Genomic DNA, 21451 nt, shown 5'->3' with positions numbered 1-21451 from the left:
GACTTGGGCGAAGAGATGGCAGATGGAGTTTAATCCGGACAAATGTGAGGTAATGCATTTTGGAAGGTCTAATACAAATAGGAAATATACAGTAAATGACAGAACCCTTAAGAGTATTGATAGGCAAAGGGATCTGGGTGTACAGGTACCCAGATCACTGAAAGTGGCAACGCAGGTGGAGAAGGTAGTCAAGAAGGCATACTTGCCTTCATTGGCCGGGGCATTGAGTTTAAAAATTGGCAAATCATGTTGCAGCTTTATAGAACCTTAGTTAGGCCGCACTTGGAATATAGTGTTCAATTCTGGTCGTCACACTACCAGAAGGATGTGGAGGCTTTGGAGAGAGTACAGAAGAGATTTACCAGGCTGTTGCCTGGTATAGAGGGCATTAGCTATGAGGAGAAGTTGGAGAAACGTGGTTTGTTCTCACTAGAACGATGGAGGTTGAGGGACAACCTGATAGAAGTCTACAAGATTATGAGAGGCATGGACAGAGTGGATAGTCAGAAGCTTTTTCCCAGGTGGAAGAGTCAACTACTAGGGGGCATAGGTTTAAGGTGCGAGGGGCAAGGTTTAAAAGAGATATACACAACGCAAATTGTTTACACAGAGAGTAGTGGGTGCCTTAAACGCGTTGCCGGGGGAGGTAGTGGAAGCGGATACGGTAGTGACTTTTAAGAGGCGTCTTGACAAATACATGAATAGGTTGGGAATAGAGAGATATGGTCCCCGGAAGGGTAGAGGGTTTTAGTTAAGTCGGGCAGCATGGTCGGTGCAGGCTTGGAGGGCCGAAGGGCCTGTTCCTGTGCTGTAATTTTCTTTGTTCTTTGTCCCAACACCTGTTTCATAGCAATTAATCTAGTGGATGGAGATGTGTAAATGCAAGTAGTACTATGTAAGGGAGAACATAAATAAACTTTATGGGCAAGGCATGGACTTTATCTTTAATAAACACTGAATGCTTACAGTGATGTAAAAACATTTCCCTAATTATTTTCTTGACAGGCTACAGTTCTACAGGTTCCAATAAGCCTCCAGCGTCTCAACAGAAACACCCATTTTTATTAATGTCTTGGCAGGCTATTCAGCTGTATGAAGCGCTGCCTCAGCTCATAATCACTAAGAGCAATTATAGCACTCAGTGGCATCAGCTAATTCAGTGAAGAATTTGATCCAAATCAGGGGCCTACACTTCTGAGTTAATCCACATCACACCAATAGGTCTGTTGACCCAATGAGCCAATGCAAGAACTTCAAAAGTTGTTTGTGTAGAACTTATATTTTCTGTGATTATATGATCTAATCTAATTTTTAAATGGGTGAAGTATTGATAACACATTTACCCTCACTATCACAACATTCCAATATGGAGGGATCTTCACGAATCGCTGCAGTCAGGGTGTTGACATCTCCATTGGATGCTGCCTGATAAACCACAGTGAGGTCGATTTCTTCTGCAGAGTCACCTTTTTAAACAGGATCATAAATCAAAAGGCAGTAATTTAAATAGAACATTTAAATGCAAGTTTTACAGAAATACTTATTCAAAACAAATCACTGAACCATTGTATCTTTGCACCATTCTTTTGCCTGTACCTTGAGATCTATAGTATATGCAATTTATCATGAAGTATTAAATTGAACCCTAATGTTGCCAGAATATTTCTTTATTATATGAATGTCTAATCACATACTTCAATACACAGTTCTAATTTAAATTAATCCTGATAAATGTACACACCAGATAGAATTCCATTCTTTTCACCAACTCCCTTTCTTATTTGTTTAACACAAGAGTGAGATCAAATTCTGCCTGTTTTATCATAATGGTCAAAGTTTCAGTTTATGGTCATTTAATATTATGTATAGACTAATACATAATGCTACAATATAAAACTCCATGAAATGTAATGGAAATCTCAGATTTTCTGCTTCTAAACTCTTGATGCTGGGACAATTGGAGCTTTGTTAGGAAAGAGTATAAAGGGATATGGAGCTAAGGTGACTGAATGAAATTGAGGTACAGATCAGCAATGGCGTACTCCTATTTTTATATTCCTATAGTCAGCCTTTGAATCTTGCACTCCCTGTGGACTTCAACAACTTTAAACAGCTCTGGAAACCATTGAACATTACTGTAATCGTAACAAGAGCCATTAGAAATGAATTAGTAACTAACCGGAAAATAGTTGACGATTCATTTAAATAACACTGAGGAGGATCCTCAGTTCAGCTGTGTGATTAAGAATCAGTGTTAGCTGGAGCATGAAACTCTAAAATGGCAGTGCTGACATTAAATCAGCATTACATGCTGAGTGATGTCACAAGCTGCCTTCTCTGCTCCATGCATTTGTGCTAATACCCTCACCAAAATGGCATTAGCAGTGTGTATTTGCAACATGGGTGCCATTTTGGAGGCAAACAGCGCTCACAGTGCCAAAAAATGTGACAATACATTGCTGAATATCACTCTTGATATTCCAGGTTCCAGAGTTACTAGTAGCCCTCCAGTACTTTTCCAAGTAGCTAATGTTCATGTACGAGTGTAGGCAATGTTTGTTGGCAAAGGCAAATATGCAGGATATCATAGGTAAGCCTAATAATATTTTATGCTGTTTCTACATGCACAGTATTTCCAGCAAGCATCACTGGATACTGATCGGGAATATGAATCTTGGCCAATATTTCTCTATCACAACCATTTGTAGAAACCTTTCTGCAATACCAGGTGAGATAAGTAACTTAGCACAACATTGAACTTTCTGGCCGGTATGGTTTACTACCACATGTATAGTATTTTCACTTAACAACGGTGAACAGTTCACTTGACATATATTGCCAGAACTATTTTCAGTACTTTTCTCACTTCTAAATCCTTGTGTAAAATTGAGAAATGAAATTCAAAGTATCTTGTGGTCCCAGCTGTGATGTAGTGTGTTGAGTTCCATTGCAGAACGGGCAGAAGCTACCCAATGTCCTGTAATTGGATGTCAACTGAGGTCATGAGATCCAAACTTGTTGCAACATGATGCCATGCCAGCTCAGACTGCTGCCATCACCGCTGCAGACACCAATGACATACAGGTTCAGCAATCTGTGCTCCAGCAATTACTAGGATTGCTGAAGCACTGCCCTAGGGAATTATTTATGGCTCCATGGAGAACATATCTGTAGGCCTCCCTCAGAAGGACAGCATTCCCAACATGCCATTCTGCCAATAGCCCTGCTGATGCTGCTCAGTTAGCCGGTCATACTGTTGCCATCCATGCCAAGGCAGAGCAGTCGAAAACAATACCCTCAAGGCCCATAGCTGCTCAAGCACATTCTTCTAGGTCATCTGCAGTCTTTTCCAATAAAGGATAGCAGCCTTCCACTAGTCATTGAAGAAGCACTGTGCAGGAGCACTAGGACTGGCAAAAGCACATGGCATTAAAGGAATGCACATGGTTGAATAGTTTAGTTTTGCATATATTCTTGGAAGTGTTGTATTATTCTGGAATTTTTTTTAGTGGTGGCTTTTATTTCAGGATTTTGGCCAAAATCCATTGAATGGAGCAGATGAATTCTGGAAAATAGTAATGTGGGGTGAGATCTTAGGGACGGCTGAAGGCAACACTTCTGGAGTGACAGGGTCTAGGCCTCCTAGACCCTTTCTATTCTTTTGCCCAAGGTGACCTGCAAAGGCCAGGTAGAAAGTAGTGCACCTTCGTAAGAGCCAACTTGTGGAGAATGCAGCAGACTACCATGAACATGGAGACATATTCTGATGAATATTGAAAAACTTTTCTAAGTGGTCCAGGCAGTAGAATTGTTGTTCAAGGGTGGTGATGGTTTTATTCTAATGTCTATGTCACTCTCATTGAAAGTGTCCATAAACAGGTGGATGGCAGCAAGGAGTCATGAGCCAGGTTTAGTAGGTATTCCTCAGCACCCCGAAGCCTCTTCAATGATGGTTCAAAAACAGGAGGCATGGCTGAGAAGTGCAAGGTAAATGTGTTGTGACTGATGCCAGGATAGCAGGCATTTACCAAAAGGATACACACCAACTGCATGTTTATGGAGCAGTAATCCTTGTAGGCTCTGTGCAGCTCCCTGTTAATATGTGTGATTCATAGAATCCCAGGCTTGCAGCCAATGGTACCATGCACCATTGGGAATCCCACTAACCTGGCAAGCCACATGCCTTCTCCTCTAGATTCTTTCTCATTAGAGGGAAAGTAACAAATTCCCCTCTTCTCCCTCCCTCTTTGTTGCACAGCAAGCTGTAAAATGTTGGGAATGTTACCTGATTCTGCCTGGAAGGATCTGCTAGTGTAGAAATTGAGGGCCAATGTGATCTTGACTACCACTGGCAGAACCATTCTTTGTGTGAATGTAGGTCTGCAGGAGATAACAGGGTTCAGTCACCATCTTGGTGAAATGTAGCCACTTCTGATAATGCTCCTAGCTGAGGTTGAGATAGGAGAAGTGTTTTCTGAAGACCTTCTATTGAGTGCCTTCCTGCCCCTCTCTGCTTCATTCTGAGTCTTTCCCAGGAAGGACTGCAGGGGTTCTCAGTTCATCTGACCTCTTAAAGGTCAAGTGCCACTTCTTTGTGAAACCAAAATCTTCTCTCAACCCCTCCAACAACACTCAACGTACTACTTCCAAAAGGGAGATAGTTGTTGCAATCGCTCTGGTCACCTTTGTCCTTGTACAGTCACAATCTTTGCATCACACATATCCTGGGCCACTGCCCCCTCTATTCAGGAGAGACAGAGAAGTTTGCAGATGCTGCCCATGGCAAGCAAGTCAATAGCTTCAGTAAGCTCTTTCACAGTTGGCTTGATATATCCAGCTCTGCCATGACTGGCAGGTTTTTCACAATGTCCAGAACTTCCTCAATGGCAGTGTTCACCCTAGTGTACAACACTAAGTTGTGTTCCACCCATTTTCACAACTGTTTATTATAACCCATGGTGGATTCCCTTGTTTTTGTTTACAATAGGGCTATTTTATTTTCTGATGGACCTGTTGCCATTTTGATCCCTTCATACATGTCCCTGGATTCTGTGTCTTAGGATATCAGAAAGATAAAAATATGAAGAATTTATTTTTCAGATTAATATTGCAAAATTTTATAGTTATTTTTTCCTTCGGAAATGCAATAGGGACACGTGAAGCTACAGGGCCAGAAATATAATCTTCATTCATTTAGAATATAGGGTTTACTACTATTTCGCAATTAATTTTCTCACCAAATGTCTGTCCCAAATCCCTCAAAATTACTGATGATATCTCCTTGAGCAGTCCATGCAAAACACGCACAATGCTCTGCATGCAATAGTTATATATGATTATTTCATTCTATTTTCTTCTGTTGGGATAATGCATCTCTCTCAATATCAGTTTCAATTTCTATTCCAAAGGTTATAAAACACTGACCACTTTAGTTCGAGAATTTAGTTTTAGCCTTGTCTGTTTACCTTAAATTTTATTTTATTTTCATATGGTCTTCATTAAAACATTCAGTCATCATTTAAGTCTTAGTGATGAAAAATGAAAACAAGTAACTGTAGCCAACAACTGGGAGCTGTGTTTTTTTTATTAGGTTTCATTTCTAAACCAATATCAAATCTAATGAATTTATAATCATCTGTGCTTAGAATGGTCCCCAATTTATAACATTTTTCAAAAATGCTGCTGACGAGAATAAGCATAGCACTTCATGTTCTTGTGAGAATGTTGAATGATGGTAATCTTGACTTGGTTGCATGAGCTGATCTTTTGCAAGACCCCATTCTTCAAAACATTCCAAGTTAACATAAGTAAAATTTCTCCCAATTTTTAATTTATCTTTTTTGAATCCATTTTCATGAAAAATTTCAAGTCAATTACAAACTTTTGTTTTGTGATTCAGATTTTGACTGGCTTGATTCAGATCTCTGATCACTCAAGCAAAATATCTTCTGATAACTTTCAGATCCCCTCATTCAGTAATACTCACTTCCTCTTGTTATACTTTTTAACCTTAAGCAATTTAAATCCATCTGTGTATATAAGAAATATCGAAAATGGCAAAAGTAGGTAAAATTAAAGTTTAGGTTAACTGAGAGAAAGCCTGAGAAAGGACTGCAAGTCAACATAAAAATAAATGACAAGGGGATTTTATAAGCATGTGCAAAGTAGATGATTGTCAAATAAGTTGTTGGACCAATTAAGGATGAAAGTGTTACTTGATCCTTAAGAGTGAGGAAATGTTAGAAATGTTATAAAAGCGGTTTGCATTAGTTTTTACAGTGGGAGAATGCAAATTTACAATAGGAGTAACTGGAGGATGTGGATGAGCTCTTATTATATATAACCCTTCATCTTTTGTTACGACCATGTGAGAAGGGATGAACTGGCTCCCCTCTATTCAACCTGCTCAATTGGTCATAGTAAAGGTTTACGATTCTTTTTCAAAAGGACATGCTTTTGCGGAATCAGAATTTTAAAAAATTCATTTACAGGATGTGGGCATCGTTGGCCAGGCCAGCATTTATTGCTCATCCGGCAAGGTAGCACAGTGGTTGGGGCAGCACGGTAGCACAGTGGTTGGGGCGGCACGGTAGCACAGTGGTTGGGGCGGCACGGTAGCACAGTGGTTAGCACTGCTGCTTCACAGCTCCAGGGACCTGGGTTCGATTCTCGGCTTGGGTCACTGTCTGTGTGGAGTTTGCACAATTCTCCTCGTGTCTGCGTGGGTTTCCTCCGGGTGCTCCAGTTTCCTCCCACAGTCCAAAGATGTGTGGGTTAGGTTGATTGGCCATGCTAAAATTGCCCTTAGTGTCCTGAGATGCGTAGATTAGTGGGTAAAATATGTAGGGATGTGGGAGTTGGGCCTGGGTGGGATTGTGGTCGGTGCAGACTCGATGGGCCGAATGGCCTCTTTCTGTACTGTAGGGATTCTATGATTCTATGATCCCTAATTACCCTTGGGAATGTGGTGGGAGCTGTCTTCTTGAACCGCTGCAGTCCTTATGGTGTACATACACCCACAGTACTGTTAAGGAGGGAGTCCAGGCTTATGACCAAGTGACAACGAAGGGCTGGCGATATACTTTTGAGTCAGGATGGTGATTGGGCTGGAGAGGAACATCCAGGTGGAGGTGTTCTCACGTGTCCGCTGTTCTTGCCCTTCTAGATGGTAGTGGTCATGGATTTGGAATATGCTGTCTGAGGAGCCTTGGTGAGGTCCTGCAGTGTGCCTTCTAGATGGTATACACTGCTACCACTGTTTGTTGGTGATGGAGGGAGTGAATGTTTGTGTATGAGGTACCAATCAAGCAGGCTGGATAGTGTCAAGCTTCTTGACTGTTGTTGGAGCTGCACTCATCCAGGCAAGTGGAGAATAATTCCATCACACACTTGACCTTGTAGATGGTGGATAGGCTTTGGGGAGTCAAAAGGTGAGTTACTCACCACAGGATTCCTAGCCCCTGGCCAGTTCTTGTCCCCACAGTATTTATATGGCTCATCCAGTTCAGTTTCAGCTCAAGGGTAACCCCCAGGATGTTGATAGTAGAGAATTCAGCAATGGTAATGCTATTGAATGTTTAGGGGCGATGGTTGGATTCTCTTTTGTTGAAGATGATTGTTGCCTGGCACTTGTGTAGCATGAATCTTACTTGTTACTTGTCAGCCCAAGCTTGGTCTTGCTGAATTTGGACATGGACTGCCTCAGTATCTGAGGAGTCACGGCGACGTCCATCTCTAATAGTGGTGGAGCCCGGGTTCATCAGCAGGCAGTCAGGGACAACCTTCAGACTCCTAGGAAGCCCATTCCAGAAGGTTGTAGATGCCAGATGACAGACTATTTTAAGTGCTGCAGAAGACCACAATTGAGGCTAAGAGTTAGGGACAGTCAAAACATGTGCTATTTCGAGAAAGGATCATGGCTAGTACCAGACTGTGCCTTGCAGAAAGGCCCACAACCACGGACAATGCAATGAAATTTCATCGCCATGACAAAAGGTTGTCCCCATAATAAGGTTCACCATGGTAGGCTTCTGCAGAAAATGCAGATGTATGGGATTGGGGGTGATCTAGGAAATTGGATCAGGAATTGGCTAGCGGATAGGAAACAGAGGGTGGTGGTTGATAGTAAATATTCATCATGGAGTGCGGTTACAAGTGGTGTACCTCAGGGATCTGTTTTGGGGCCACTGCTGTTTGTAATATTTATTAATGATCTGGATGAGGGTATAGTTGGGTGGATTAGCAAATTTGCTGATGACACCAAAGTCGGTGGTGTGGTAGACAGTGAGGAAGGGTGTCGTAGTTTGCAGGAAGACTTAGACAGGTTGCAAAGTTGGGCCGAGAGGTGGCGGATGGAGTTTAATGCGGAGAAGTGTGAGGTAATTCACTTTGGTAGGAATAACAGATGTGTTGAGTATAGGGCTAACGGGAGGACTTTGAATAGTGTGGAGGAGCAGAGGGATCTAGGTGTATGTGTGCATAGATCCCTGAAAGTTGGGAATCAAGTAGATAAGGTTGTTAAGAAGGCATATGGTGTCTTGGCGTTTATTGGTAGGGGGATTGAATTTAGGAGTCGTAGCGTTATGTTGCAACTGTACACAACTCTGGTGCGGCCGCACTTGGAGTACTGTGTGCAGTTCTGGTCCCCACATTACAGGAAGGATGTGGAGGCTTTGGAGAGGGTGCAGAGGAGGTTTACCAGGATGTTGCCTGGTATGGAGGGGAGATCCTATGAGGAGAGGCTGAGGGATTTGGGATTGTTTTCGCTGGAAAGGCGGCGGCTAAGAGGGGATCTTATTGAAACATATAAGATGATTAGAGGTTTAGATAGGGTGGATAGTGATAGCCTTTTTCCTCTGATGGAGAAATCCAGCACGAGGGGGCATGGCTTTAAATTGAGGGGGGGTAGTTATAGAACCGATGTCAGGGGTAGGTTCTTTACCCAGAGGGTGGTGAGGGATTGGAATGCCCTGCCAGCATCAGTAGTAAATGCGCCTAGTTTGGGGGCGTTTAAGAGATCCGTAGATAGGTTCATGGACGAAAAGAAATTGGTTTAGGTTGGAGGGTCACAGTTTTTTTTTTTAACTGGTCGGTGCAACATCGTGGGCCGAAGGGCCTGTTCTGCGCTGTAATGTTCTATGTTCTATGTTCTATAATGGTGGAGTTGTTAGTAAACGGCCACCCATTAAAAATGGAAGTGGATACAGGGGCTGCAGTCTCTGTTACTGGGGAGCAGACTTATAATTGCCTCTGGGCTAGTATTCAGCTCTTGAACTTCGAAAGCACAAAGGCTAGGTTCGAAAGCACAAAGGCTAGGTTAGTCACCTACACAGGGGAACCATTACAGATAAGGGGCGCCACAGCAACACTAGTGACTTGCAGGCAGCAGTTGGCTCGACATTTTATTTTTATTCATTCGTGGGACATAGGTATCGCTGGCTGGCCAGCATTTATTGCCCATCCCTAATTGCCCTTGAGAAGGTGGTGGTGAGCTGCCTTCTTGAAAATCACTGCAGTCCATGTTCTGTGGGTTGACCCACAATGCCATTAGGGAGGGAATTCTAGGATTTTGACCCAGCGACCACTTCTAGATGGAAGTGGTCGTGGATTTGGAAGGTACTGTCTAAGGATCTTTGGTGAATTGCTGCAGTGCATCTTGTAGATAGTACAAACTGCTGCTACTGAGCGTCGGTGGTGGAGGGGTTGATTGTTTGTAGATGTGGTGCCAATCAAGTGGGCTGCTTTGTCTTGGATGATGTCAAGCTTCTTGAGTGTTGTTGGAGCTGCACCCATCCAGGCAAGTGGAGAGTATTCCATCACACTCCTGACTTGTGCCTTGTAGATGATGGATAGACTTTGGGGAGTCAGGAGGTGAATTACTTGCTGCAGTATTCCTAGCCTCTGACCTGCTCTTGTAGCCAATGTGATGAGTCCAGTTGAGTTTCTGGTCAATGGTAACCTCAAGGATGTTGACAGTGGGGGATTCAGTGATGGTTACACCATTGAATGTCAAAGGGCAGTGGTTAGTGTGTCTCTTATTGGTGATGGTCATTGCCTGGCATTTGTGTGGTGCAAATGTTATTTGCCGCTTGTCAGCCCAAGCCTGGATATTGTCCAGAGCTTGTTGCATTTGAACATGCTTCAGTATCGGAGGAGTCATGAATGGTGCCGAACATTGTGCAATCAGCAGCGAACATCCCCACTTCTGACCTTATGATGGAGGGAAGGTCATTGATGAAGCAGCTGAAGATTGTTGGGCCTAGGACACTACCCTGAGGGACTCCTGCAGAGATGTCCTGGGGCTGAGATGACTGACCCTCTGCAACCATCTTCCTATGTACCAGGTATGATTCCAACCAGCAGAGAGTTTGCCCCCTGATACCCATTGATTCCAGTTTCGCTAGGGCTCTTTGATGCCATACTCGGTGAAATGCAGCCTTGATGTCAAGGGCTGTCACTCTTGCCTCACCTCTGGAATTCAGCTCTTTTGACCATGTTTGAACCAAGGCTGTAATGAGGTCAAAAGCTGAGTGACCCTGACATCACTGAGCAGGTTATTGTTGAGCAGGTGCTGCTTGATAGCACTGTTGATGACCCCTTCCATCACTTTACTGATGATCGAGAGTAGACCGATTGGGTGGTAATTGGCCGGGTTGGATTTGTCCTGCTTTTTGTGTACAGGACACACCTGGGCAATTTTCCACATTGTTGGGTAGATGCCAGTAACTGTACTGGAAGAGCTTGGCTAGGGGAGCGGCAAGCTCTGGAGCATAAGTCTTCAGTACTAGTGCTGGAATGTTATCGGGGCCCATTGCCTTTGCTGTATCCAGTGCCTCCAACTGTTTCTGGAAATCACATGGAGTGAATTAAATTAGTTGGAGACTGGCATCTGAGATGCTGGGGACCACTGAAGGAGGCCGAGATGGATCATCCACTCTGCACTTTTGGCTGAAGATTGTTGCAAATACTTCAGCCTTATCTTTTGCACTGACGTGCTGGGCTCCTCCATCATTTTAGGATGGGGATATTTGTGGAGCCTCCTCCTCCAGTGAGTTGTTTAATTGTCCACCACCATTTACAACTGGATGTGGAAGGACTGCAGAGCTTAGATCTGATCCGTTGGTTGTGGGATCGCTTAGCTCTGTCTATCACTTGCTGTTTGTCATGCAATTAGTCCTGTTTGGTAGTTTCATCAGGTTGACACCTCATTTTTAGGTATGCCTGGTGCTGCTCCTGGCATGTCCTCCTGCACTCTCTATTGAACCAGGGTTGATCCCTTGGCTTGATGGTTGAGTGGGGGGTATGCCAGGCCATGAGGTTGCAGATTGTGCTGGAGTACAATTCTGTTGCTGTTGGTGACCCACAGCGCCTCATGGATGCCCAGTCTTGAGTTGCTAGATCAGTTCGAAGTCTGTCCCATTTAGCATGGTGATAGTGCCACACAACACGATGGAGGTTATTCTCATTGTGAAGGCAGGACTTCGTCTCCACAAGGACTGTGCGACATCCACTCATCACTGTACTGGGACAAGGACCTAACCTCATGGGGAGATATTGGCTCCAAGGCATCAGACTGAACTGACTAGAGATCTTTAGGCTAGGTGCGGGGGAACTGTACAAAGTACCCTGAAGTCTTCCAAGTAGGACTTGGAAAATAAGGAAAGCCAAAGCTAAGATTTACATTGACCCCGATGTTATGCCTAAATATTTTAGAACAAGACCAATTCCATACTCCTTTTTGGAAAAGCTGGCCATGGTAAGCCCGTATAGTTCACAGAGTGGGCTGCACCTTTGTTTTTTTCTTTAAGCCGACTAAATTGGTTCCACTTTGTAGAGACTATAAGCTTATGGGCAATAGGGTTTGTAAGCTACTCCATGTCCTGATCAAAGACCTGTTAGGTTAACTGGAGGCCGAACATTTTGAAGGTTGGACATGAGCTATACATATCTCCAACTTGAATTTGATGAACTTTCCTGAAAGTACATAAGTCATATGCACAAAGGCCTATATGAGTACATTCGAGGCTTTGGGGTCTCGTCTGCATGTGGCATTTTTCAATTGGGCACGAAGAACATACACCAAGGGTTACCTGTGGTGTACCTGGACGATGTCTTGGTCACAGGAACGTCGGCACACGAACGCCTAGCAAACCTGGAAGAGGTCTTATGGCGATTTTCGGAGGTTAGCGTATGCTTGAAAAGGGAAAAATGTGTCTTCCAAGCAAGTGCCGTGACTTATTTGTGCTATCGGATGGTTGGCAAGGTCCTTCATCTGGTGGAACACAAGGTGAGGGCCATTAAGGAGGCGCCAACTCCAAGGAACCCCACAGAATTGAAATCCTTCCTGGGGTTAGTGAATTATTATGGGAAGTTTAATTTAACTTCTTTGCTGGCCCCCCTGCATAGTCTGAAAATTCCAAGGTGGCCTTGGGGGGGGCACCGCAGCTGGAGGCTTTCAATAATGTTTCACAGCAGCTTTTGACCTCCATTTTATTGACTCATTTTGACCCCAAAAAAGGACGTTATCTTGACATGCGAAGCCTCCAGTTAAGGGGCTGAGGCAATACTGGCACATCACTGGAGAGATGGGACAGAGAAGTCTATTGCGTAAGCATCTAGGACCCTCTCAGATGACGCTTTTTCAGAGTGACTGATCCTAAATCTCTGCTGGTACTTTATAAAGAAGATAAGGATACCACGTTGTGGCTTGTGACTGATGCCTTATGAATACCTCCCAGAGCACCGCCCTCAGTCCTGGATAGCGAATGCTGGTGCCCTGAGTTGTCTACCATTGCCTGGAAGTCCAGCTTTCCCACCAGCTGTGGAAGAGATCATGATGATCCTCAATTATTTGGACACCTTGCCAGTATCTGTGAGGCAAATTAAGGACTGGACACAAAAGGAGCCAGTCCTGTAGAAATTAAAAAACACAATACTGCATGGGTGATTCAGAGGAAAGCCCTCAGATGAAATGAAACATTACTGAATGAAGAAAGACGAGTTGGCATCACCCTCTGGGTTTTTTGCATGGTTGTCTCTCGCCCAGGGTGATATCCAATACTTATGGAATTACATCATAGCCACCCTGGGATTTCAAAGAAGAAAATGCTAGCCAGGAGCTACATATGGTGGGCCAGCCTTGACATAGACATTACTAACTTGGTTAGATACTGTGAGTTGTGCCAAGAGAATCAAAAACTCCTCCCTCAACAACCATGGAAGTGACCTGATACGCCCTGGGTGCAAGTGCATGTAGACTTTGCCGGGCCCTTTTTGGGCTCCATGTTCCTGATTATGGTCGATGTGCATTCCAAATGGTTAGAGATACATCCTATAAACTTCATCACTTCCCATGTTACCATTGAGAAACTACTACAAAGTTACTACATGCAAGGGATACCGAAAGTTCTGATTTCTGATAATGGCACTGTCATTACTAGCCTTGGGTTCCAGATCTTCACGCTTTCCAATGGAATCAAACCTTAGGACAGCACTCTATCACCTGTCATTGAATGGGTTGGCTGGATGGTGCAAACTTTGAAGCTGGGCATGAAGAAGCAACCTGCAGCGTCCATAGAGATCAAACTGGTGCGATTTTTATTCAATCAGAGGACTACCCTTCACACAATGCCAAGAATTGAACCAGTGGCTTCGGACAAGAATAAGCTTACTGTTCCCAAACCTGGCGGGGAGGCTCGAGTCCCAACAAGAGACTCAGAAGAAAATCTAAGGCCGGGATTCTCCCAAAAAATTCTAAGTGCTGAATTTGTGTAAAAGTTTGAGTAAGACCCGCTGTTTTTGTTCAGTGGAGTTTTCAAAATGAATCTACCACACTCTGAGCACTGCAGAGTGACCTAGCCAGAGAATTACAATGAAAATCCAAGGGTGGGGCCCATTCCCGCTGGAGAGGCCGGCAGCAGAGCGCTGAGCGGGCCACTGCGCATGCGCCAATCTGTCAGTGCCAAGATCGGAGCATGCGCAGTAGCCCCGCACTACCGGCCTTCCGATCACTGGCCAGCAAAGCAACACTGCATCGCTGGCCATGCGACCCCGCCAACGCTCGATCGCTGACTTCCCAGACGTCTCAGGGCCAGCCTTGAAGTCCCTCGACCCCCACCGCAGTCCCGATCTCCCTGACCTACCCCTACTGCCCAGCAGTACCAACATCCCCCAACCCTGATCAGCCCCTTCTCTCCCTCTGGCACGGATCCCTATGCAGAGTGGCAGCACGACACCCCCCACTGATCTCCCCACACATAGGCCCCGCCCTTCTGGCACTGCCCAATGCCCAGTAGGCAGTGCCAAGATGCCCCTTGGGCAGTGCCGGGACCAGGCTGGCAATGGCCAGGGGCAGCCTCCCCCTTACCTCTGACCTCCTGGGGGGGGCCTCCATGGTCTCCCTTCCCTCCAGTGGGGTCAGGCTGCTAGCTCCCCATTAGTGGACCACTCCTGGCGGGGAGGGGTGACACTAGTGGGCCTGGAGATTTCAGTCCTGGGCCCGCCAATGAGATTAAAATGCAGATTTAAATATTTTAATCAGTTCTGCACCAGAAATCGGTGCAGAGCTGACAATGCTGGAAATCCAGGCTCTAGAGATGTGCGGAGGCCGTGCCGCCCAGCGAAGAGCCCACTAAAGTCTCCCAGCCTGCTGCGCTGCTCTAGCAGTGCAGCGGGTTGGGAAAATTGCCCCTCTAATTCTGTAAGGCCATACAGAACATTCAAAACTGGTGACCCAGTCCATCTGAGGAACTTTGGGGACGGCTTCTGATGAGACCCCGGTTTATAACAGAGAAAACAGGGCCTGTGTCTTATAAGGTCCAAGGGCAGGGCAAAATAGTCAAGAAACACCTGGACCATTTCAGAAATAGGCAGCCTGTGTCAGCACAGGACTCATTACCAGCTAAGGGGGTGACCATTGCCAGCGTTGAGTCTCAAATGGATGTTGACCCCACACCTGCCCCTCTGAGTGATGAGGACATGGATTCCGAAATGGAAGCAGAAGAGACTGGCACCCCTACTGAAATTAAACCTCAAGAAAAACCAGAGTTGGTGGCTTTGTGGCACTCCCTTTGGGAGTGAAGGTATCCAATCCGCTTCACACACAGTTGCTATGTTTCAAAATGAAACAAGTTAGCCTTTTGTTCCTAAAAGCATTTTGCATGCATAAGGAAATGTAAATGTACATTTCACATCATGAATTCTATTTTCTTGTACATGCAATAAAAACCAAGTCATGTTCCTTTCGTATTAGATCACAATAGAGATAATGGGTGTGATTCTCTTGAATTGGGCCTATGTGCTCATCACAGTGGGTGCTGGCTGCATCTGTCGGGTAGGATTGTCCCTGCTGATGGATGCAAATTCGTGCATTCCATGATTCATGTCGGCAGGGCACCCTGATCTCTGCATTCACGGACATGTCCCTCCCCTGCAAAACGTAAATGGTGTCTCCCCCTGCTAACAGTGGTCTGCAAAGAAGTGGAACCACGTTTTCCCTTTGAAGAAACAACAGTTGTCAATCAGGCTTAACATCTTTGTAAACATTGTGGTAAGGAACAATGGGAGGGGGGTACTTCAGATGCATTCAACTGTGGAGGGAAAGGTAAATAAACACAACTGACAGGAGGCTGAGTAGAAAACCATTAAGCTGTCAATCAAAGCTTACATCAAAGCACTGCACTACAAAATTGAAAGATATCAAAGGTTTTCATGAAATAGCGGAGGTTTCTAAGTATTTGAGCTTTCTAGGTAGGGTCAGAGACTTCAAATAAAAGCTGTGTGATTAGATTGGGACTGGGTGAAATGCAATGGAGAAGGGAATCCGCCCACCCCCCGTGAAATTGACATATTTTCTCTGTCAGAGGACTTCAAAGGGGTCTGCTCACACCTTCAGCTTCTGACAGAGAAAAAGGGATATTCCTGCTGCAGAATGGAGTGCTGCTGTGATTTAAAAGCCTGCAAGGTGACCAAGGGGCATGGAGATTAAAGTAACCAAGCGACTTCAACATTTTGACGGCTGACAGGCAGGAATGAAAATCACAGAGCTGAGATCACAGTGCCAGGAATAATCTTCAGGCCTGCCAGGACTAGAAGTCCAGCCACAGGACCTGAATCCCAGGGACAGTGTGGAGATCAACCCCTTGCCCCCAGCCCGAACCCACCCACCCCTGCAGGATGCCTAGGGGAACCTCCCTTTGCAGCATGGCAGCGGCAGAGGTGCAAATGACCTCTAGACCTAGCTCTCTCTAGGGGCCCAGCATGCCAGGTCCATGCTGTTTATTACCAGCACCAAAGCCCACCTGGTGCAGTTCCCATTGGCGAGGTGGATGAATAGCGGGGGGGCATTGAATTGGACTTCAAGCCCGCTAACGAGGTTTAAAACAGGGCTTTTGAATAATAATCGGGTTCCCACCCACTCTGGGAACCTGATTGGGGTCGGCAGGATGGGTGAGGTGAATCCCAATTGCCTTCACGCCGAGCTGGAATCCTGATTTTTGGCCAACACCCGATTTAATCGGCCATCGGGATTTCTGGCTGCAGCTGACGTCCTGGAGAATTCAGCCCAATATGTGAAACTGTGTGAATGAATCCATGCTACAGATATTACTTGGAGCCAAAAGACTAAATGTTAACTTGAGGGATGATTGATACAGTGAATGTGATGCTGGTTGCTTACTTTTGGTATGTAAGTTCAAGTGTTGTACATGACACATGTTTGGCTCATAGCACAAAACTGCCTTAGAAATGGTCAATGCCAATATTGAAACCCCGAATTAGAAAATGTGCCTTTTCTAGTATTAATAGTCCTTTCCTCATAGCCCCTACCTTGAGGAGCATATCACTGTGTATTAAAAGGTATTAACATTTCTAAGTGTGATAGCACCAAATAATAAAATGTGCAGAATTATAAAACGTATGAATTTATAATCTTGGAAAAAAATTGAAAAATCCTGTTAAGTTTTTCCATCTTGGTTTCAGACCAAATACATTCGCCACCAATGAGCACACAATTGCTAATTCTTTACTTTTCCATCTTCTCAAAATTAACATTGATAAAAATATATAAATATATATTCCATTTGTAAGAGATAATGCAGAACAGTAATGACTAAATAGCGTAAATTCCAATTTCACCATCCTACGCCCCAGATTACTAATTATCAGACTGGTTTTCTAAAAGTGGGTCAGTTCATTAAACCTAGATATATTTGTAGGAAAATGCACAACAAAGTTGTGAGTCTAAAATGTAGACTTTCATACAGTAATGAGATTAGATTGGCAATGTAATCAGTAACCCCATTGCAATTAAAATATTTGCCCTTGTTTAATCACTAGAACAGGCTCTTGCTATAAAGTATAATATTCAGGTTATTATTAGAATTTGAAGCTCAGATTTTAACATATTGAACAAATGCAAATTGTACAAAATCTGGTATTTCTATTTCAACAACTCATCAGAGATGGAGAAATAACAATGTGCGTAATATTTTTTAAAAGATCCAGCTTGCCAATCTATGTACTTTTATTTGAAGAGCACTGATGGTTTAGAACTCTGTACATCTCAATAGAAACCTGAATAAGATTGCACATCATTATTATTTTAATTCAGATCAAAAATAACCATACCTTTGTGCTGATCAAAAACAGGTGAAGAACTAAAATCCATTTTCTATCTCATTATTTAGAATTGGACCGAGAAAATGTGATCCTCAGTGCTTCAAGCAGAGAGTCAGAGGATTGCAGTAAATAAAATAACAGCTGTCGTCAAACAAAAATGTTGGGGAATGAATCACTTTACGGCCACAGGTTATCGAGGAGAATAACAGTGCTGGTCCACACCTATCACTGAAACAAGTTGTTTTCTACAGGCTGCTGCTAGAGAGCTACATCTGATGGGAACAGCTGAGCTTACTGAATAAATCCACATAGTATCTGGTCTGAAGAATATCCAGGTGCTCCTTCTAGTGATGCTGGTAAGACTGCTAAACAATCAGTTCACCAGTAAACTGCCACTTGAAAAAGATGCAGATGAAAATAGCACCAGCAATATTTCCTTTAAAAAATCAGAAGCATCTGATTGTGAACAAGGGTTTGTTTTCATATCCAAACTGAGCATGTGCAAACTGGCAATGCACTTTGGGTATACAGACTATATATGCATTTTAAGTGCCAGGAAGGATGTTTATTTTATAAGTATTTCGTATTATATGCTTCTTTAAAAGCTGGTGAAAAATGATTACTAATCTGATTTCTGATTGCTTAAACAAGAATGCTGCTCTCATCTGTTTGAGGAATAAGTGAAGTGATGAATAAAATGCTAGAAATGGCCTGTAATCTTGCAAGGTTGAGAAAGAAAAACAAAAAATGCTGGAAAATCTCAGCAGGTCTGACAGCATCTGTGGAGAGAGAATGTAGCCAACGTTTCAAATCAAGATGGCCCTTCTTCAGAGCTAAAGACAAAGAAAATGGGGGTGGGGTTGGTGGGAAGCAGAGAGTTGTGTAAATGACCAAGATACCATAGACAAAAGGACAAAGGGAATGTAAATGGTGATTATAAAGGCTGAGAATGGTGCTAATAATGTCCATTAAAAAATTGGAATGTGTAAATGGCAGAACAAAAGTGCACAGTGCCAAGGCGCTGCCTCACAGCGCCAGGGACCTGTGTTCAATTCCAGCCTCGGGTCACTGTCTGTATGGAGATTGCACATTCTCCCCGTGTCTGCGTGGGTTTCTTCCAGGTGCTCTGATCTCCTCCCACACTCCAAACATGTGTGGATTAGCTGATTGGCCATGCTACGTTGACCCTTAGTGGGACAAACAGGATAAATACAAAGGGTTACTGGGCCTGGGTGGGATTGTTGTCAGTGCAGGCTCAATGGGCCAAATAGCGTTCTTCTGTACTGGAGGGATTCTATGATTCTATAAAAGGACAACCTGAGGAATGTGGCAGATGGCCCTAGATGGTGGGCGGGGTGGGGGATAAGGTGGAAAGTGAGATGGAATGATGGAAGAAATTAAAATTTAAAATATATACCAGAATATAAAGTAATGGCTTCATAAGGTTAAAAAATGAAATAAATGGAAATGGAGTGGAGGTGGAGGAGAGAGTTCATGTCCTGCAGCTGCTGAACTCAGTGTTCGGTTTGGAAGGTTGTGAAATGCCTAATCGGAAGATGAGACGCTGTTCCTCCAATTTGCCTTGGGTTTCACTAGAACATTGCAACAGGCCAAGGATCGACATGTGGACATGTGAGCAGGATGGTGTGTTGAAATGGCAAGCACAGGAAGGTCTAGATCCTGCCTGTGGATGGACCGAAGGTGTTCTACAAGCAGTTACCCAGTCTGCTTTTGGTCGCTCCGATGTAGAGTGGACTGCATTGGGAGCAGCGAATGCAATAGATCAGATTAAAAGAGGTGCACGTGAAGCGCTGCTTCAATGAAAAGAGTGTTTGGGCCCTGGGGTTGTGAGCAGGGAGGAGGTAAAGGGGCAGGTGTTGCACCTTCTACAATTGCATGGGAAGATGCTGTGGGCAGTGGGTGCGGTGTTGGGTGTGATGGAGGAGTGGACCAGGGTGTTCCTGAGGGAACAGCCCCTGCGTAATACTGATAGGGGTCTGAGGGGAAGATCTGTTTGGTGGTGGCATCGTGCTGGAGTTGGCAGAAAGGGCAGAGGGTCATCCTCTGAATATTAAATACGTGAATACTAAATCATGTCCTATTTTCTTTGCCTTTAGCTCTGACGAAATCCAGACTTGAAATGTTGTCTCTATTCTCTCTCCACTGATGCTGCCAGACCTGCTGAGATTTTCCAGCATTTTCTGTTTTTGTTTCAGATTCCAGCATCCAAGTATTTTGCTTTTACATAGAACAGTACAGCACAGAACAGGCCCTTCGGCCCACGATGTTGTGCTGAACACCACTCTGCTGGGATAGACTGGTTTGTCCAGCTCCATGCTGAGCTGGTCTTTATGGAAACCACAGTGCTGTTTGACTCATGGACCCTCCCATTTCATCGACGCTGATCAGTACTGCACCCGAAGTTTGGGATTGTAGGAGTCTAATGCTCCCGGTGCCTGACACCGTTGTACGTAATGGACAAGAACTGCGCTGCGGGACCATGCTCCCTCCACTTCAACAAGCCAAAGTTTAAAGGGGGTGGGATGCGAGGTGAAGGGGAAGTTGCAGAAGGTTTAGTGGTATGCTGTCCTCTGTGTTTTGTTGTTGGTAGTGAGAGACTGCTACCAGTCTCCAGTCCCTTGTGGTTATGGCACGCTGGCTGGAAGTTGCAATGTGTCCATGGTGATTGCTGTGTCAACCAGCTGTACCATTGCTGTAGTTGGAGGTACAGGCTTTTCAGACTGCTGATCATTCTTTGGTACAGCTTCCACTGGAAGCGTCATGGTAATCTCGTGGATGGTGGGTTAGTCTGACGACTGGGGAATTTCTGGGATCTGGAGTGATAACGGACAAACCTGCTCCACAAAGAGATAAGAGAGGTCAAAGGTGAAATCTGAGCCTGAAACTCTTTAGTACTCAAGTATTCAGGATCGTGCTGTTCTGATCGGCTAATGGGCAATGACAATCTTGACATCCTCTGCCGTCTGGAGGAGATGCCGGGTGAAGCAGGCATCCCTGTTCAGGAGAGAGAAACTGAAATTAGAACAGAAAATGCTGGATAAACTCAGCAGATCTTCAGTAGAAGGCTAATTTGGACTCAAAACATTAGCCGCGATTCTCCCATTATGGCCTACAACTTTTCAGGTGGGTCGGGCTGGGAGATGCGCATGTCGGCCATTTCGCGGGTTCCCCGACAGTTTTTATGACCCGCGCGCATCTCCCATCTGGAGAAAAATGGCGCCGCAGGGAACCCGCTGAAAATCGGCAGGCCGCTATTTAGCATGAGTTTACATGCCTTTACATGCCATTATCAGAATCCGCACGGCGATCCCCGCCTACGTCTGTGTCTCCCAGCTCTTTGGCATGATGTAATTTTGGCGTGAATCAGAACAGGTATTTAAAAGTCGCAACCTGGCGTGGCAGCCTTGAACTGGCGTGAGGAGGTAAGTACTGCTAGCGGAGTGCGGGGGATGTTGCAGGCAGGCCCTGGAGATGGCTGGTGGCCTTCCTCCTGCTGCCTTCAGGTTTTGGCCCATTGACAGGTGACATCTGTTGGGGGGGGCTTCCATTTCCTCATAGCCCCCTGGGTGAAGTTCCGTCTGGGAGTCCCGCTCCCCCCCAGCACTCCTCCAAGCAGCGCTGAAGCTGACTGTGAGAGGCAGCGTCGAGGGCTCCCGCTCCCCCCCACCCGCACCCCCCCTCCAAGCAGCGCTGAAGCTGACTGTGAGAGGCAGCATCGAGGGCTCCCGCCCTCCCCCACCCCCTCTCCAAGCAGCGATGAAGCTGACAGTGAGAGGCAGCGTCGAGGGCCCCCGCTTCCCCCCCACCCCCTAAC

The 21451-nt window shown here is 45.0% G+C and overlaps 1 protein-coding gene across 1 annotated transcript in view; it reads right to left on the bottom strand.

Moving 5' to 3' along the window:
• The window catches only part of ankrd55 (ankyrin repeat domain 55), a 109270-nt gene extending 88871 nt beyond the window's left edge, over positions 1-20399 (bottom strand). The window contains exons 1-3 of the mRNA XM_078239754.1: positions 20325-20399; positions 12090-12192; positions 1344-1466 (exon numbers count right to left, since the gene is read on the bottom strand). Of these exons, the coding sequence (XP_078095880.1) occupies positions 1344-1466; positions 12090-12192; positions 20325-20399 (301 nt within the window). The remainder of the gene's footprint in view (positions 1-1343; positions 1467-12089; positions 12193-20324) is intronic.
• Between the last annotated feature and the right edge of the window lie 1052 nt (positions 20400-21451).

Source organism: Mustelus asterias, chromosome 1, assembly GCF_964213995.1.
Source record: "Mustelus asterias chromosome 1, sMusAst1.hap1.1, whole genome shotgun sequence".
Taxonomy (NCBI): domain Eukaryota; kingdom Metazoa; phylum Chordata; class Chondrichthyes; order Carcharhiniformes; family Triakidae; genus Mustelus; species Mustelus asterias.
This window is presented reverse-complemented; position numbering and strand designations above follow the sequence as displayed.